Source organism: Chelonoidis abingdonii, chromosome 4 (genome assembly GCF_003597395.2).
Source record: "Chelonoidis abingdonii isolate Lonesome George chromosome 4, CheloAbing_2.0, whole genome shotgun sequence".
In the NCBI taxonomy this organism is placed as follows: Eukaryota; Metazoa; Chordata; order Testudines; family Testudinidae; genus Chelonoidis; species Chelonoidis abingdonii.
This window is the reverse complement of record NC_133772.1, coordinates 96971160-96985789: the sequence shown is the minus strand read 5'-3', so window position 1 is coordinate 96985789 and position 14630 is coordinate 96971160. Positions and strand designations below refer to the sequence as shown.

General features: G+C 39.3%; 1 protein-coding gene across 6 annotated transcripts in view; it reads right to left on the bottom strand.

Annotated features, from left to right (window-relative positions):
- Positions 1 to 14630, bottom strand: part of MEIS2 (Meis homeobox 2) — a 182797-nt gene that overhangs the window by 126388 nt on the left and 41779 nt on the right. For all 6 annotated transcript variants that reach the window (XM_075065489.1, XM_032789309.2, XM_075065490.1 and 3 more), the window contains exon 8: positions 2319 to 2464. In XM_075065489.1, the coding sequence (XP_074921590.1) occupies positions 2319 to 2464 (146 nt within the window). The remainder of the gene's footprint in view (positions 1 to 2318; positions 2465 to 14630) is intronic.

The following is a 14630-nucleotide window of genomic DNA, read 5'->3' as shown; positions in this document are numbered from 1 at the left end:
TAAAAGGTTTTTTGTTTTTGGATGGCGGGCTGTTTTTTTTTTTCCTCAGGAACATCCTCATCAAAGCTGCTGAACTTCCTCAATTCATCTGGGGCGAAGGAGGTGGCAGAGAATGGAGGGAGTGGATTTCCAAAAGGCAAAACCGAGAGGCTTTTTCTCAAGATAAGCGAGAGATAGCTGATTGTTTAGTAAGCATGTGTTGAATGCTTTCAATGCACACACAAGAAAGAAAGGAAGCAGGGGTAAAAAAAACAAGAAATTGCAAACTTTGGTAAGAGTTAAGGAAATGAACATGCAAGCTTGTGTGAAAGAAAATGGATTATTTGTGGCCTGAGGTTTTAGCTGTTTCCCCTTGCTGTTCCTGTAGCTATACTCTCCAGCTAAAAATGAAACCCTCTCTCTTCACACTCACTCGAATTCCAAATTAAAAACATTTTACAGGTTAGTAAATCTCCAGCTGAGGTGATGTAGCAAAGAACAGCTGTGAAGTAATTTTGATAATGATGAGAATAATAAGCACATGGCAAGGTTCAGGGCTTTGCTGTTGCAGCTTCAGTGCTCCTGAATAGATAAAAGTGATTAAATACTCCTGATTATCCCTGACCAATATGTAATGGATTTACAGCCCTTTCAATTAGTCAGTATTTGCTTAGGACTCATTATTTTGTCTTTGGTTAAGTAATCAGCCCAGAGACTCATGTTCTGTCTAATTCCTCTGAGCCAAGTGGGTACAGGGCACCTGACCTTTGAAATGGCCATAGCTGGAAGGCAAGAATAACCACTACTCCAGCAGAGACACTGGCTATTCCAGCTAATCCTGACCCCACAGGCCAGATCAATGCACCTTAGTTTGCTACTAATGTCCTTACATCAAAATGATGGTTTAGAAATGTGGATCTATCTTCCCCCACCCCCCGATCCCCATTAGCTGTTCTACCAGCAGAGCAGTTCAATAGTCACTACCATAAATAAAAGGAGTACCTTGTCCTAGAATCAAGACACTGTAACTAATGTCAACCACTATGGAAATGTATAACTTTGGTAATCACAAAGAAGCTCTGATGTGAGGTAGTTAACCATGCTATTACCTTTTTAACCATTAGGCCAAACAGAATAGGTTGGAAACAATTTTATAGGAAGGAGTGAAAAAAATCAATAATACTAATCATCAGTCATAATTTTACCATTTTCTAGCATTTCCATCTGAATAGTAAACTAAAGGAGAGTTACCAGTTCTTCTGTAAAAATGTATTTTGATGTTTAAGTGAAGCTGTGACAGTCAACAGAACACCAACACATAAAACCAGTTGCAAACAGGAGGATAAAGATAGATTGTTACTAAAAGTGTTGCTTTTTCACATAATTAATCTCTTCCCCCCAGAAGAGAATAGGGCTAGCTTTTAAGATATTGGACTTGAAGAATAGCTAAAAAAGGTGTTTTAATCTCTGTTTTACAGAACTGAGGAATTAGGGAATCGATAAGCCATCTATACTTCTCATGTAAACTAAGAATACATCCAGACTACCTGCCGGATCAGTGGGTAGCGATCGATTTATCGGGGATCAATATATCGCATCTCATCTAGACGTGATATATTGATCCCTGAACGCACTCTCCATCAACTCCGGAACTCCACCAGAGCGAGCAGCGGTAGCAGAGTCGACGGGGGAGCCACGGCCGTCGATCCCACACCGTGAGGACGGGACGTAAGTCGGAATAAAATACGTTGACTTCAGCTACGGTATTCCTGTAGCTGAAGTTGCGTATCTTACATCGAAACCCCCCCTAGCGTAAACCAGGCCTAACACATGACAAGTTTGCAAGCTGCTTCATGACTTCTCTAGCATCCTGCAATGTTTGTTGGAATACCTGCACTGGGGAGTATTACTGTACTTTCCTTCTAATACATATGAGATTTGTTGTAAACAGAGGCCAACAATAACCCAATCCAGAGGGTAGAGTTACTCAACCCCCTTATTAGTATATTCTACTATATTCTAAATGTAGAAACCCCTTTTCACCTTAAGAATATTTTGAACAGTTCTCATTACTGGAATGCAAACCAAAAACGGCTGCCTTCTAGTCTAGTGTTGTTTCATGCTAACATCCTATGATGTATATAGTCAATTTGTCATGATTGCAAGACTGAAATAAATAAATAAATAAGCTTCTAGAAAAAATAAAAGTGATCATTGATTCCTACTGTCTTCCAGAAAATTATGGGGACAATTCATTTCTAATAATAATGAATAAACCTCATCAGGCATGTGAACAAAAATCTATTTTTTATGTTTTTATTATTTTGGTCTCCACTTACTGTGAGATGCTGGAAAAGCCACGCTCTCATGATATTTGTTGCTACTTTGGGGAAAATGCCTCTTTTCTTCTGACGCTTTTTGTCCTTGTCTGGATCATCATCGTCCCCTGTACCAGGTGAGGCTACGCTGTTGTCTAAACCATCCCCTAAAAGAAAGAACAAAATAAGTGGAAGGAGACATAATAAAATAGTATATAAACTAAAAGGTATAGTTAATTATTGGGAAACTAATACAGCCTTATTTTGATTTGATAGAACATCAGGCACATGCATTTTCTCATTAAATATGATTGCTGATACAAATATGTAAAAATTAGAAACCATGTCTCTCCAAATACTAATTTTGTGTCTCACACATGCACATATCATTAATTCAATTATAATTGTGTGCTTGACATAGTGCAATAGCTCTTTGTCAATTACAGAATTCAATGTGGGAAAACCTGCCACAAGAAAACCCATTCACTGTAAATGTATGCCTACAACCCTACTGAATACATACTGTATGTATTCAACTTAGATGTTCTGTCGTCTATATATTCTAGGCCTTCTGCATAGGTGACAGTAACTGTGTCACTGCTCAGTGCTCATAACACACTGTCAGATCAGCCCCCTCCCATAACTATCACCTCCCTACACACACACACTCTGTATGATCCTGCACATAGCATTTGCATGACATGAAAACTTCTACATCTCTGCATCAGTGATCATTATCATTAAAAAAAAATGCACATCAAGGTAGGGTGCTCACTTAATCAGAACTTTCCATCAACATCTTTCTCTTCTGTGCTTTTCCCTGGCATTAATTGTGCATTAGCAAAAATCATTTACTTTTAACAGCCATAGTTAGTTTTTCTTGCCCTCCAGCAAAAATGCCTTGAAAGCCTGCCTGGAGGGCATCTAAATTATGTATCTGAAAAACTCTTCTGGCAAGGCATTGCAGGACCCCTACTTTCTTAAAATTCATACGAGAACGTCTTCCTGTTTTTGGGAAGGCATCAATCAAGAGCAGCAATATATGCCATATTCCTACATTAATATTTGAACTAATAACTTTTAAAAAAGGAAAGAAACAAGATCCGACTTGTGGCATAATCAAATGCAAAATAAATGAAGAATACTGGGACAGCACTGAGACTTTATAGATTGCTATGTTTTCCTTACACATCATTAGCCTGGAGCCACACGAAAGAGGAAAACAGAGAAGTGGAGAGTTTATGCTCCCTGCTGGTGTTTAAGAAGCCGAGGTCCTGGAAGGACATCTGGGAATTGCGCTGAGACCGTGGTTTTTGTAATTTAAGAATAGACATTCATTAGCAGTAAATGCCATAAATCCCATACTAAGTAAAAACCTTGTCCAAGAAAGCCTAAAACAATAAACTCTGTGCTCAATGTAGCCTGAGCTAGACGCTCCATAGCTTCCTGAGGAATGCTATAGATCCACGAGCTAATTCCTATAGCCTCTTCTAGCTCTTTAGTGCTACTAAAACAAATACATTACTGCTATATATAGACCATTTACTTCCAAACTTTTATTTCAGCTTCATCTATTTCCCCTGTGTCCACTCACCCTTCTTCCACCACCTCCCCTTGCAAAAAAACCCACAACCCTCCTGGACCGAGAAATGGAAAAGCCACAGCAAAGAGCTGGCAGATTAATTTTATTGACATTTCCATTTTCACTGCAATGTGATACCCTCCATCACATGGAAGAGATGACCCTCACTATTTACAGACTGACAGGCCACTTCATTACAACCACCCTGCCCCAAGGCAGAGCAGCTCCCTTCCATCTGCCCAAACACCAGAGCAAGACCCCGAAGTTGCTGCTCTCTTTTTTGTTGGCTTCTGTTAATGATAAATAAGGGTGAGTCAAATGGGTGCAAAAATAATCAAAAGAAATGATGCCTGGTCCTATACAGTGTCACAAACCAATTACTTTTGAGAAATGTTGGTTATTCAGAATGAACTCCTTCCTACCAGGCTGTCCCCGTGTTTCCCAACCCTACCCATACCCCTCATGTGCATGTACACACACACACACACACACACACACACACACACCCTCCCTTTCCACTATGCCAAGGAACTGCTGCAAGGCAAATTCTCACAAACACTAATGGCTTCTGACTGCTCCTTGGCAACCCCAGCATTTTAACCTGGGTGGATGTGCTCTCCAAAATACAGACACTGGAACTATCTCATCAGCTGTTCATGTGACACAGATGGAGTGTGGCTATTAGAAGCCAGGCAATGGGCCTTGGGGATCTGAGGTGCTGTACTGTAGCCTCAGGCAGTTTTGAAAAGCAGTACCCGGAGATGCGGGGGGAAAACCAGCCACACTGAAAGTGCAAGTTTGAAGTCAGTCAGTCTGTTTGTCTGTCTGTCGTCTAGATAAAGATATCTTTGTCTCCTTATGTAAAATCTAGGTGTGTATGCACACACTGCATGTAGATATATAATATTCTTTCCTTCAGTCTCTGTCCCTTTCTTAGTACAGAGACATATACACATATATAAATGATCCCTATGCCTCTGTAGACATGTGTGTGTTTGTGTTTAAACAGCTAAAATCACCAATAGTCTTAAAGCATCATTTAGACATTTTGGAGAGGTTGTGAATATCCTTGCTTTAAAAGGCAAATAATAGCGCAGGAGATGAAAGTTCAGCTAAAGCTTGCAGTGCCTTTTCCACCTAATCAATGGTATAAGAGATGAGAGACAGTGTTTCCTTAATCTCTCCCCTCACCCTATGAAAGAAAATTTAAGTACAGCGCCTCCAAATTACATCAGTAGATGAAAACTCACTATAAGATTTGTGTTCCTAGACACCTGAGTTATGATGGGAAAAAAATCCCACGGACAAACCAACCACAACTGGGCACTATGTGCAAATTAAAGGCTCAGTCCTGCAGATCCTTACTGCCCTGTGTTCAGTGGGGCTACTCACATTAGCAAACATGACACTTAAATGAATAGTGCATTTAGAATGGAATATTTACTTCTTAGATATTGATTCTGGTTTCAGTTACACTAGTGTAAATCAGGAGTAACTCCTATGAACTCAGAGGAGTTACATCATCACTGGTGAGATCAGAAACAGATTTTAGATCCTTTAAATGCTATCTCAGACCAGATTAGTTGCATTTGAAATATTATTATATAAAAAGGAACCATATTTTAATTATTTGAGGGTCCAGTTCCACCATCCTTACTGCATGATTGGTCCCACTGATTTGACCACTCACATACCAAGGTACTAGGCAACATGCATAAGAATGGTAGAATCAAGCCTCAAATGTTGGGAAGTTGCTACAATACGTATGACCTCAGTGGAGTAACCCTGGATTTATCCTGGTGAAACTGAGACCAGATTTTGACCCGCTGTCTGTCTCTTTATCCCACAGCAGCAAAAACTGGTGGGGCTAATAGCTCACTGCCTTGCACAATGTGTACTCATTTACCCCTTTGTAGAGAGAGTGCAACGTAGTATTTTGCATTCTCTTTGTTCAGGAGTAAATGACTATACAGGGTCCAAGTCAGTGGAGAAAGAGGCATAGTGCCTTACTTGCTTACAATCCCATTCTAGATTCTAAGTACTGTATAGTACGCTCAGTAACACCCACGGGAGGGGAAGAGAGCACACGGTGTGCAAGGCAGTGGAATATCGGCCCCCATGGTTTTTTGCTTTTATGGGATAAGGAGACAGGCGGGGGTCAAAACCTGGTCTCAGTTTCACCAGTATAAATCCAGAGTTACCTCATTGAGCTAGCATGCATTGTTGCTCTCCTCAAATGGAAGACTTTGTGGAAATGGCAGGGATCCTGGAGGTTAGGGACAAAGCTCACAGGCCTGAGGGATCATTGGGGACTAACAGTTCCAATTCTGCAGAAGGGCCGCCTGACCACACTGCTCTCCTTGGCAGTACGGCTTACAAGACTCTATACTGTTAATATTCTGCCATCACAATTACTCCTATTCTGTTCTCCCCTTCAAGGGAAGGAATATGGCAGAGCTGCAGTTAATGCTGCTTAGAGAGCTGTTTCTATGGCATCTAAACAGGATTTTCAAATTTCGTTGATGCACATGGAAGATACCAAATTTTTACTGTAAGGAAAATGGTAACCCAACAGGATAATCACAGAAGCCTGGTACCAACACAGGTCCAAACTCCAGAAGCAGTTCTACTGCCAGTTTCATAACTAGCAAGGCAGCCAGAAAACTGTTTCTGGCAAACTATGCTGCAGAACTCAGCACCTGAGTTTTACTATCATCAGGCTAGGTACCTGACAGCCACATTATTGTTGAACAAAAGAGAGAAAGGATACACCTCAACTAGGAGAAAAAACAATTCACCATTGTACTAAAAATAATGCAACTACTTTAACAGGTCTGAGTTTTGGAAAGAAAAAACAAATGGTGTAGATAATACAATATAGTGCAGTGCAGATGCAGTTTTTTACGAAAAACCTTTGGGGGATTGTTCAGGCCCAATAGTTTAATGGAGGGGGAGTTCTGCATGAAAGTCATGTGTGGGAATTCATATGCACACACATTTGCACCTGCCTTCATTTGTTTAAATGTATAACTGGAGCTCTGGGTGCTGTACAGCTATTATAAACCAAGTATCTCAATAGATCAATAAGAGCAACCCCCAACAGAAATAAACTGCCTCTTTTCCAACTATCCAACCTGGGAAAACAGAAGAGTCTTATAGTATGCTCCGAAGTCACACAACCTGTGCTGTCGGTGACTAAGGTAGGAGGAAAACCAGGTCCAGAATCAAGGACCCCTCTCTCAGAGCACCTCATTTCCACCCCACTCTTGATTAAACCACTGGGCTCTTGGCTTCAGTGCCTCAGTTGATCACAACTCCTTTACAGAGCTTTTTAAAAATTTATAATCCCTGTATGTGTTAATTAGTTTTGTCTCACAACACCCTGCAGAGTAAAAATAATTAACCCCATTTAACTGATGAGAAAACTGAGGCACAGTGAGATGATGAACTAGATGGTACCTTTAAGATGCAGCCCATGGTAAGAAGGCTCCGGGAACTCCAAGTATGCAGTATTACTATACATCTTTATGAAGTACATTTTTATTCCCCTGCTGCATCAGTCCTGCTCTGTAAGCAATATGAAAGGTGTAGGGGGAACATAGCTCTACCTCTTTGTGCATTTTCAGGTAATAAGATCTTGGACTTTTCAGAGTACAAGGACTACAATTCCTTTTGGCTCTTACACAGTCCACCCAAGGATGGTGGGAGGAACATCCAGGTATTTTTCTGTGCACCCAGCTAAGGGCCCTTCAGAACGTGAACCTGCAGTGACTGGTACAAGATCACCCAGAGGGTCACTCAAAGAGCAGGAATAGAACTTAGGTTTCCTGAGTCCCAGTGTGGTGCCTTTATCACAAAGCCATCCTTCCTCCCTTAGTGGCATTTTAGTGTGTTTCCCTTAAGGAACAAGCCCCTGTTTGCAGACTTTAGTTAACTATATATTCCCTTGCGACACTTGGCAATGGGTGAAGGAATTACATATGTTGAACAACTACAGAACACTAAAAAGAACAGCTATATACAAGAAATGGAAAGTAGATCACTCTCTTAGCAAGCTAAGAGTGTGAAGGAACAGGGGTTCTGCCTGAAGCCATGTGGAAGTAAGAGGGAACTGGAGAGGCACTGACCCACACGGCCTATTATACCCTTGGCTGAGAGTACAAGGGGACACAGGACTCACATGCAGGTCAATATGCGCTGCTAAGAAAACCTTCCAGCTCTGACACATGGTGCATATGCGCACCCACGTTTGGAATGCATATAGAGACCCTCATTTGAAAAAGAATTAAAAATGTCAATGGCAAAATACCAAAGGATATACTGATCACCCCGAGAGGGAGAATAAAAAAAGTTGAATGTGATATTTTCTGTTCCTGGATGGGTGTCTTTCTTTGTTCTTTACATTCTGACCCTTTCAGTGAGGCATTTTTTATAAATATTCAATTTGTTTACTTTAGGGAGGGGAAAGACGTTTCAGGTATTTTTGAGGTTTTCTGTCATCTACATATGCTATTGAAGTTGGTAGTTGAAGAGAACCTGCAGAAATAACTCCTGGAACTTTAATTTTTATCATTTTTCCCCTTTATTATTTTCCTGGCTCTTTTTTAATTTTTTTTTTTTAAATAAGTTTGAAATTAAGAGAAAAGCAGAGACTGGTGAGTTTTTTTGTTTAGTATTAGGGTTTTTTTGGTGTTCATAAGTATCAGCTTTTAAAGCTGAGGTTTACTTGTGAAGCGAATGCAGTTTCACAAGGACTATGGTTTAAACTAAAATGCTGATCAAATATTTGTGTAGCCTTTTGTTTTGGGAGAAGGCTTCTGTGTGCAGGGATAAAAATCAATAGATTCATGTTTAGTACTTTATAATCTAACATTTTTTCACATCAGGTGGGGAAAATGTTCTGATATAGACATGGGGAACTGTAAGGAAACCTGCTAATTACTGATCTCTCTTACCATCCTGCTGTGCTAAACTGTCTGGACATGTTAAAGTGAAATTTTTCTCTGATTTTCGAGTGACTAGTTCATGGCCCACTGCCATGGAGTGCAGGAGAAGAGATGAAATGCTTTAGTTTACATGCAACATTTACTGACTGTGTGGGTTTTCCAGCATTAAAGAGGGGACAGTGACCCATGCCACCTTTTTCACACTCAAAAGAGCACTGAAAAAACAGTCTTCATAGGCTTACCTCAGGCTTCTCTGGCCCTTAACACCCTCCCCCCAGAGTATGAGCAGAAAGAGAAAAAAGAAGGGATTTTATGCTCCTTTCTCTTCAACTTTTCAGGCTGTATAAGCAGCATTTAGCAAATTCAGCCCCCAAATGGCTCCAAATGCTCTGAGCTGCAGGGGCTCATCCTTTGTTAGCCTCCCTCTATTTACACAGGATTTACGCAGGCTCTCCACTGAAGAGACCACATGTTTCTGACAGAAAGCACTTCCATTCACACCACATCAGGCAACAGGATTGTAACCACTGCAGCTTCACACTGACCTGAGATTAGGGATTTCAGCAACACTGAGATGGTAACAATCTGCTAACTAACAAAATTATCCAGGGAGAACTCTTCTGCTTACTCCAGTTTAAACTTCCATGGCCAGATAGATGAGATTATTTAAAAGAACAATTTAGAACTAGCAACTGTCGAGAAAATGTATATCCAGTTACAAATAATTTACACAGAAAAATATGATGTTAGAAGGAAAATCAGACTGCAGCTTGGATTAAAACCACTTCATCCACTGGCTGGAGACATAAAGTGTAAAAACAGACAGATGGACACATATGTAAATGTGGCTGCATTTTTTCCCTGGATCTGGCAAGTTAGTACGCTAGTATAGTTTAATAATTTATTTTCCATAGTATTTTTACTTTGATTAACAGATCCACAGCAACATCCTTGTGGTATTACAGGAAGAGACTCATTCCTGTGATTCTGCTTACTGTGAACACTGCCCAACAGCCAAACTGTAATTACGAGACCTTTTTAGGCCCCACCTATTAAAAGTCAATCTTGAAACCTGATATCATGCTGGTAATTTTGATTTTAACTCAGTTTGGTCAGTCAGTATTTCTGTGCCAAGGATTTTCAAATTAAATATATACATACACAAGAAAAATGTTTGTGGTCATGAAGCTTGTGGTTTCTATTTAACAGTCCTTTCTCATAGGGCAATAGAAAATGAGATTTTTAAAAAGTTTTGTTATGTTAATGCAATAAATTGCTTTGGCTCTACAGCAAAGGACAAAACAATTTACTTTTATAATACTCAGTAATACATACATTCATCTGATAAGCACATATAAAAGTACATAGTATATTATAAAGTTCTTCACAGTACATCATAATAAAGCTCTTCTGGGCACTCTAATGATTCATTTTTAGTGATCTCTCAAATGTCCTTATCCACAGTTAACACTCAGATTTTATTAAGGAGGAAAGCAGGGACAAATGTCCACTTAAGTCCCAGCTCTCAAATTCAACTCTGCTTGCACTGCACTACCTAAAGCTAAAGCTTTTTTAATGTTCTATTCACCTCCCCTGCGTGGCATTTCTGCTAACACAGAGTTCGCAATCTTTCAGCCCCAAACACAGAAGGCTGCTATCTTCAAGTCATCCAAGGAATGTGCCAGATACTATCATCTCTCCTTCAATACAAAGAACCAGAGAGAGAGAGAGAAAAAAACCAAAAGAAGACCATACTGATCAGGTTACTAGTGTCCAGAAAGCCTTTCCCGGAATGCTAAATGTTAATCTTTGAACCAGCAAATGTTATAATTAAGATACTTGAAGCTGAGGAAAAAACTAGCCTGAGAAGTTAACAAAGGTAATACATTTGAAATTGTGAGTCTCTTTTGCACAGCTAGGTCCCAGTCTTTCACTCCTTACTCTGGCACACCTGCCACTAAACACTCCTTATTCAAGCAAAACTGCCGGTTGACTTCAGTAAGAAGTGCAGGACCAGCCCCTGGTCTTGTTCAACCAAATGGAAATACAGGCACTGCACGATTCCTAAACAGAGACATATTAATACTTGTGGTTCATTATGATTTATGATTCTCTTCCCCTCAAAAGTGAAACTCATTGGTATGGAAAGTGCTCAATGACTTTGCTTTTATACTGTTTGTTAGGATTGTTTTCTCAGCATAGGTTTTGGCACCTATACTGGAGGAAAACATCAGTAAATTATCGTTTATGTATTTTGCCTGCTTTAGAATAATTACTTTCAAGGAACTGAATGTAAATAGCTGTTATTCTGATTAAATTTTTAATCATGCTAAATATGGTCACACAAAATGTCCTTCTGCTGATGCCTAAATGGATTTATCTTTAAATTGCTCGTTTTTTATATCCTTAGTGTAATAATTGTATCATGCAGTTAAGAATACTAGCTACAGCCTCTGAATCAACGTCATTAAAGAATTCGAGAGGCAAAAAATAGCCCTAACTTGTTTGCAGAAAGTATTTAATTTTCTTCAGAAGTTCATTTTACTTTCTCCTGCTCCTCCCTCCACAAGTTCATATTGTTAATATTTAAGTATAACTGGGCTATTATTATTATTTGTTTTAGTATGAATAAAATTACCTCACTCAGATGTACATAGTCAAGTGGGTATAAATTAAGAAGCTTTATTTGGTTTTAAGTAACTATCAACTTCTATTTCTGATGTCTTAGTATCTCTGTCATGAGTCATATCAAAGAATTTGGGCAGAATAAGTGCAATTAAAATCCTACCTGTAGCTAAAGTTACCTCATTATGTTTAATATTATCTCATTAATATTTAACCTTTAACAATTTGCAGCTGTTGTTCATAGACAAAGATATACTCTATGGATCTTTTTAAATAAGTAGATAATTTCTAATACTCAAAACTGTTCTTCTTCATGAAACCATACAAGTAGTTTCTTTAATTCCTCCACAATGGTGAATATATATATATATGTTCTTTACAAAAGAAAATGATGCTTTTGAACATCTCCATCTTTCCTACAGTTTTTGTAAAATTCAAACAATGGAACATTTTAATGATGTTTCCTATAGACAACACTGATAAACATGCAGTTGGATACAAATGCCATGTTTTTAAATAGTCATCCCTCTTATACTGGTGCCCAATAATACTGCTGTAGTTAGTGGTCTATCAATATTCCCATTAGAAACCCCTATTTGTAGGGGTTTATTACTCAGCTATAAAAATTTGCACTAGCTGAAATGTCACATAAAAGAGCTCAGCTTCAGAGCAATTTTTAAACCATTTTTTAAAAACCTGTTAGGACTGAAAATGTAATACAGAAATTTATCCCTTTAAGATGCTTTCCTCCCCGCCCCACCCCCCGCCCCTTAAACTCCAAATACTTCAGTTATTAAAAGGACATTTGTCAGACCATGAGTCCATAAAGGGAATTAGCTTCTTTTGGGATTTACAACAAAAACTGAGAATGGGTGAATAATAAAAGTTTAAAAAGTGGCAACCATACATTAATAGGAACAAGTTATAAAAGCTTTTCCCATGGACTCTCTATGGATAAATGGTATACAAATGTGTATTTAATTCATAATACAAATAAGAGAACTAGTCTTCATACACATTCACAGCAGATACCCTAACAGCTACAAAGAAGATGCTTCCTGAGAATGTATATTAAGAATACAAAACAACTCCAAACTGTATGTGATCTTACATACCATAAGAGCTCCAACACTTATGCACAATGGGGTGGATTAACCCTCTGGGTGCTGCAGACATATATATACACCTCCTCCTAAAGTGTTCATTTGGTTGGCAGTCTGGAAAATGCCAGAATGCGAAGGGTTAAGTTGGAACACTGATACTCTGCTTTTGTAGGTTTAAGTTAAACTCTTTATACTTTAAACATTGTTTTTGTGGTCTAAGCAGTATACTATTTGACTCTAAATAACATAGGGCCTAATCCAAAGCCCACTGAAAGCAGTGGAAAGATGCCCATTGACTTTGGTGGGCTTTGGATTAGGCCCACAATTACTCTGCGTTAGGAGGCCCAAAATGTTTCCAAAAGACTGATTGATAAAGTATGAAATACATATCTTAATCACATACATGTATCAGATATTTTAAAAATGGTTACCAGAGTAACCTAAAGCATGAGTTAAATAAACTAAAGACTTTTAAGAACAAATATTGAAAAACAGAAGCATGTAGTGTCTGTTCATTATTAAGTACTTCAGAACTAGCCTCAGACATGAGGGAAGAGACAGCTAAGAATTCCTTAATTCATATACATTATAGAGCTAAAAGAAGCAGGTTGGTAGATACAGGAACACTGATCAACAAGCTTCAGTTGGCTCACATTAATAACCACTTTGCTGGTTAGACTCAGAACCAGGTCACCTTCCTGCTGTACAGTAAATGTATTGGATTATTTGGGCCAGGTGTGGCAGAGGCAAGAGGGAGAGAAAAGATCATTGACCCTCTCCACTGCTACTCAGCTCTGGACCTCCTTTGAGTAGTCAGCTGAAACCAGCACAAAGGAATGATATATGACTTGGTGGAAACACTAGGAATTCATGGATTTTTGACAAAATCTTTCTGGGAATTGGGGTTGGAAAATGAAAGGCTGGGCAGAAGAAGGGGGAGAAAGAGAGGATGTAGGGCATGGGTTTGTTTTAATTTTAAGTCTATTTAAAAACTCATGGCTCAAAGCAAGGAATGACAAAACCACTCTGAGATTTGGTGCTCTGCTGTGCCATCCCTGAACCTAAGATGTGATTTTGAGTCGCAGCAGAGGTGGTATTCAGTGCCTGGGACAATAGAGTGACTTATCTCACATATGGCCCCTCTATGTGATTAAAGCATGGGCTTCAAAAGAAATCCCATCTAGTCCCCTTCGAAGGGAACAATGTTGGTTATGCAATGGGGCCTCATGTGGACAAAACTAGGTGACTTGTAGAGATTTCTTTCCTATTCTACCCCCCAAATCGACGCCTGTACTCCACCTCGGTGGGATGAGTAAGCGTAGTTGATGGGGGAGCCATGACAGTCGACTTGCCGCCATGAGGATGGCCAGGTAAGTCAAACTAAGATACTTTGACTTCAGCTACACGAATACTGTAGCTGAAGTTGCGTATCTTAGTTCGAACCCCCCTGCTAGTGTAGCCCAGGCCTAAGTTTCAAGGAGCTAAAAGTGAGTTTGCTCCCAAAGGCAAGCTTTTCCTAGGTTCACCTAGCCTATTACAGAACTGACATCTATGCCATATGAGCAGATCTAAACCCTACCAACCAAGTGGCAGTCTAGGCTAAATAGGCTGATGCAGCAAATTTGCAGATCTTGATCACACTAGGCAAGGGAGTCATTCTTCTCAGTGATACAGTCAGTGAATGCACTCTTGAGGAGATAAAAAATTAAGTACCAGCTGACTTTGCACCATTTGAGTGAAGTATTCACTGCTGACCCAGTACAACAGAATTGTCATGTTCTGATACCAGCTAGGTAGGAATCACTATAGAAGGGATCAAGTCTGTTTCTTTATTGCAAGACTACTTATAAAAGCAGCTTCTCAATTGGTTAACAGTGCAATTTTCAGCTTGACAATGCATAGTATATATTTATGTATTGCATTTGCAAGCTACTTTATACAGCCCGCATATCCCCCTTAAAAAAAAAACTCATCATAGTTCTTAGTGTCATAATTTCACATTAAGATCTGATAGTTATTAGAGGCAACAGGAACTTCACACTGAGACATTAAAGAGAAAACTGCAATTTCATATTAA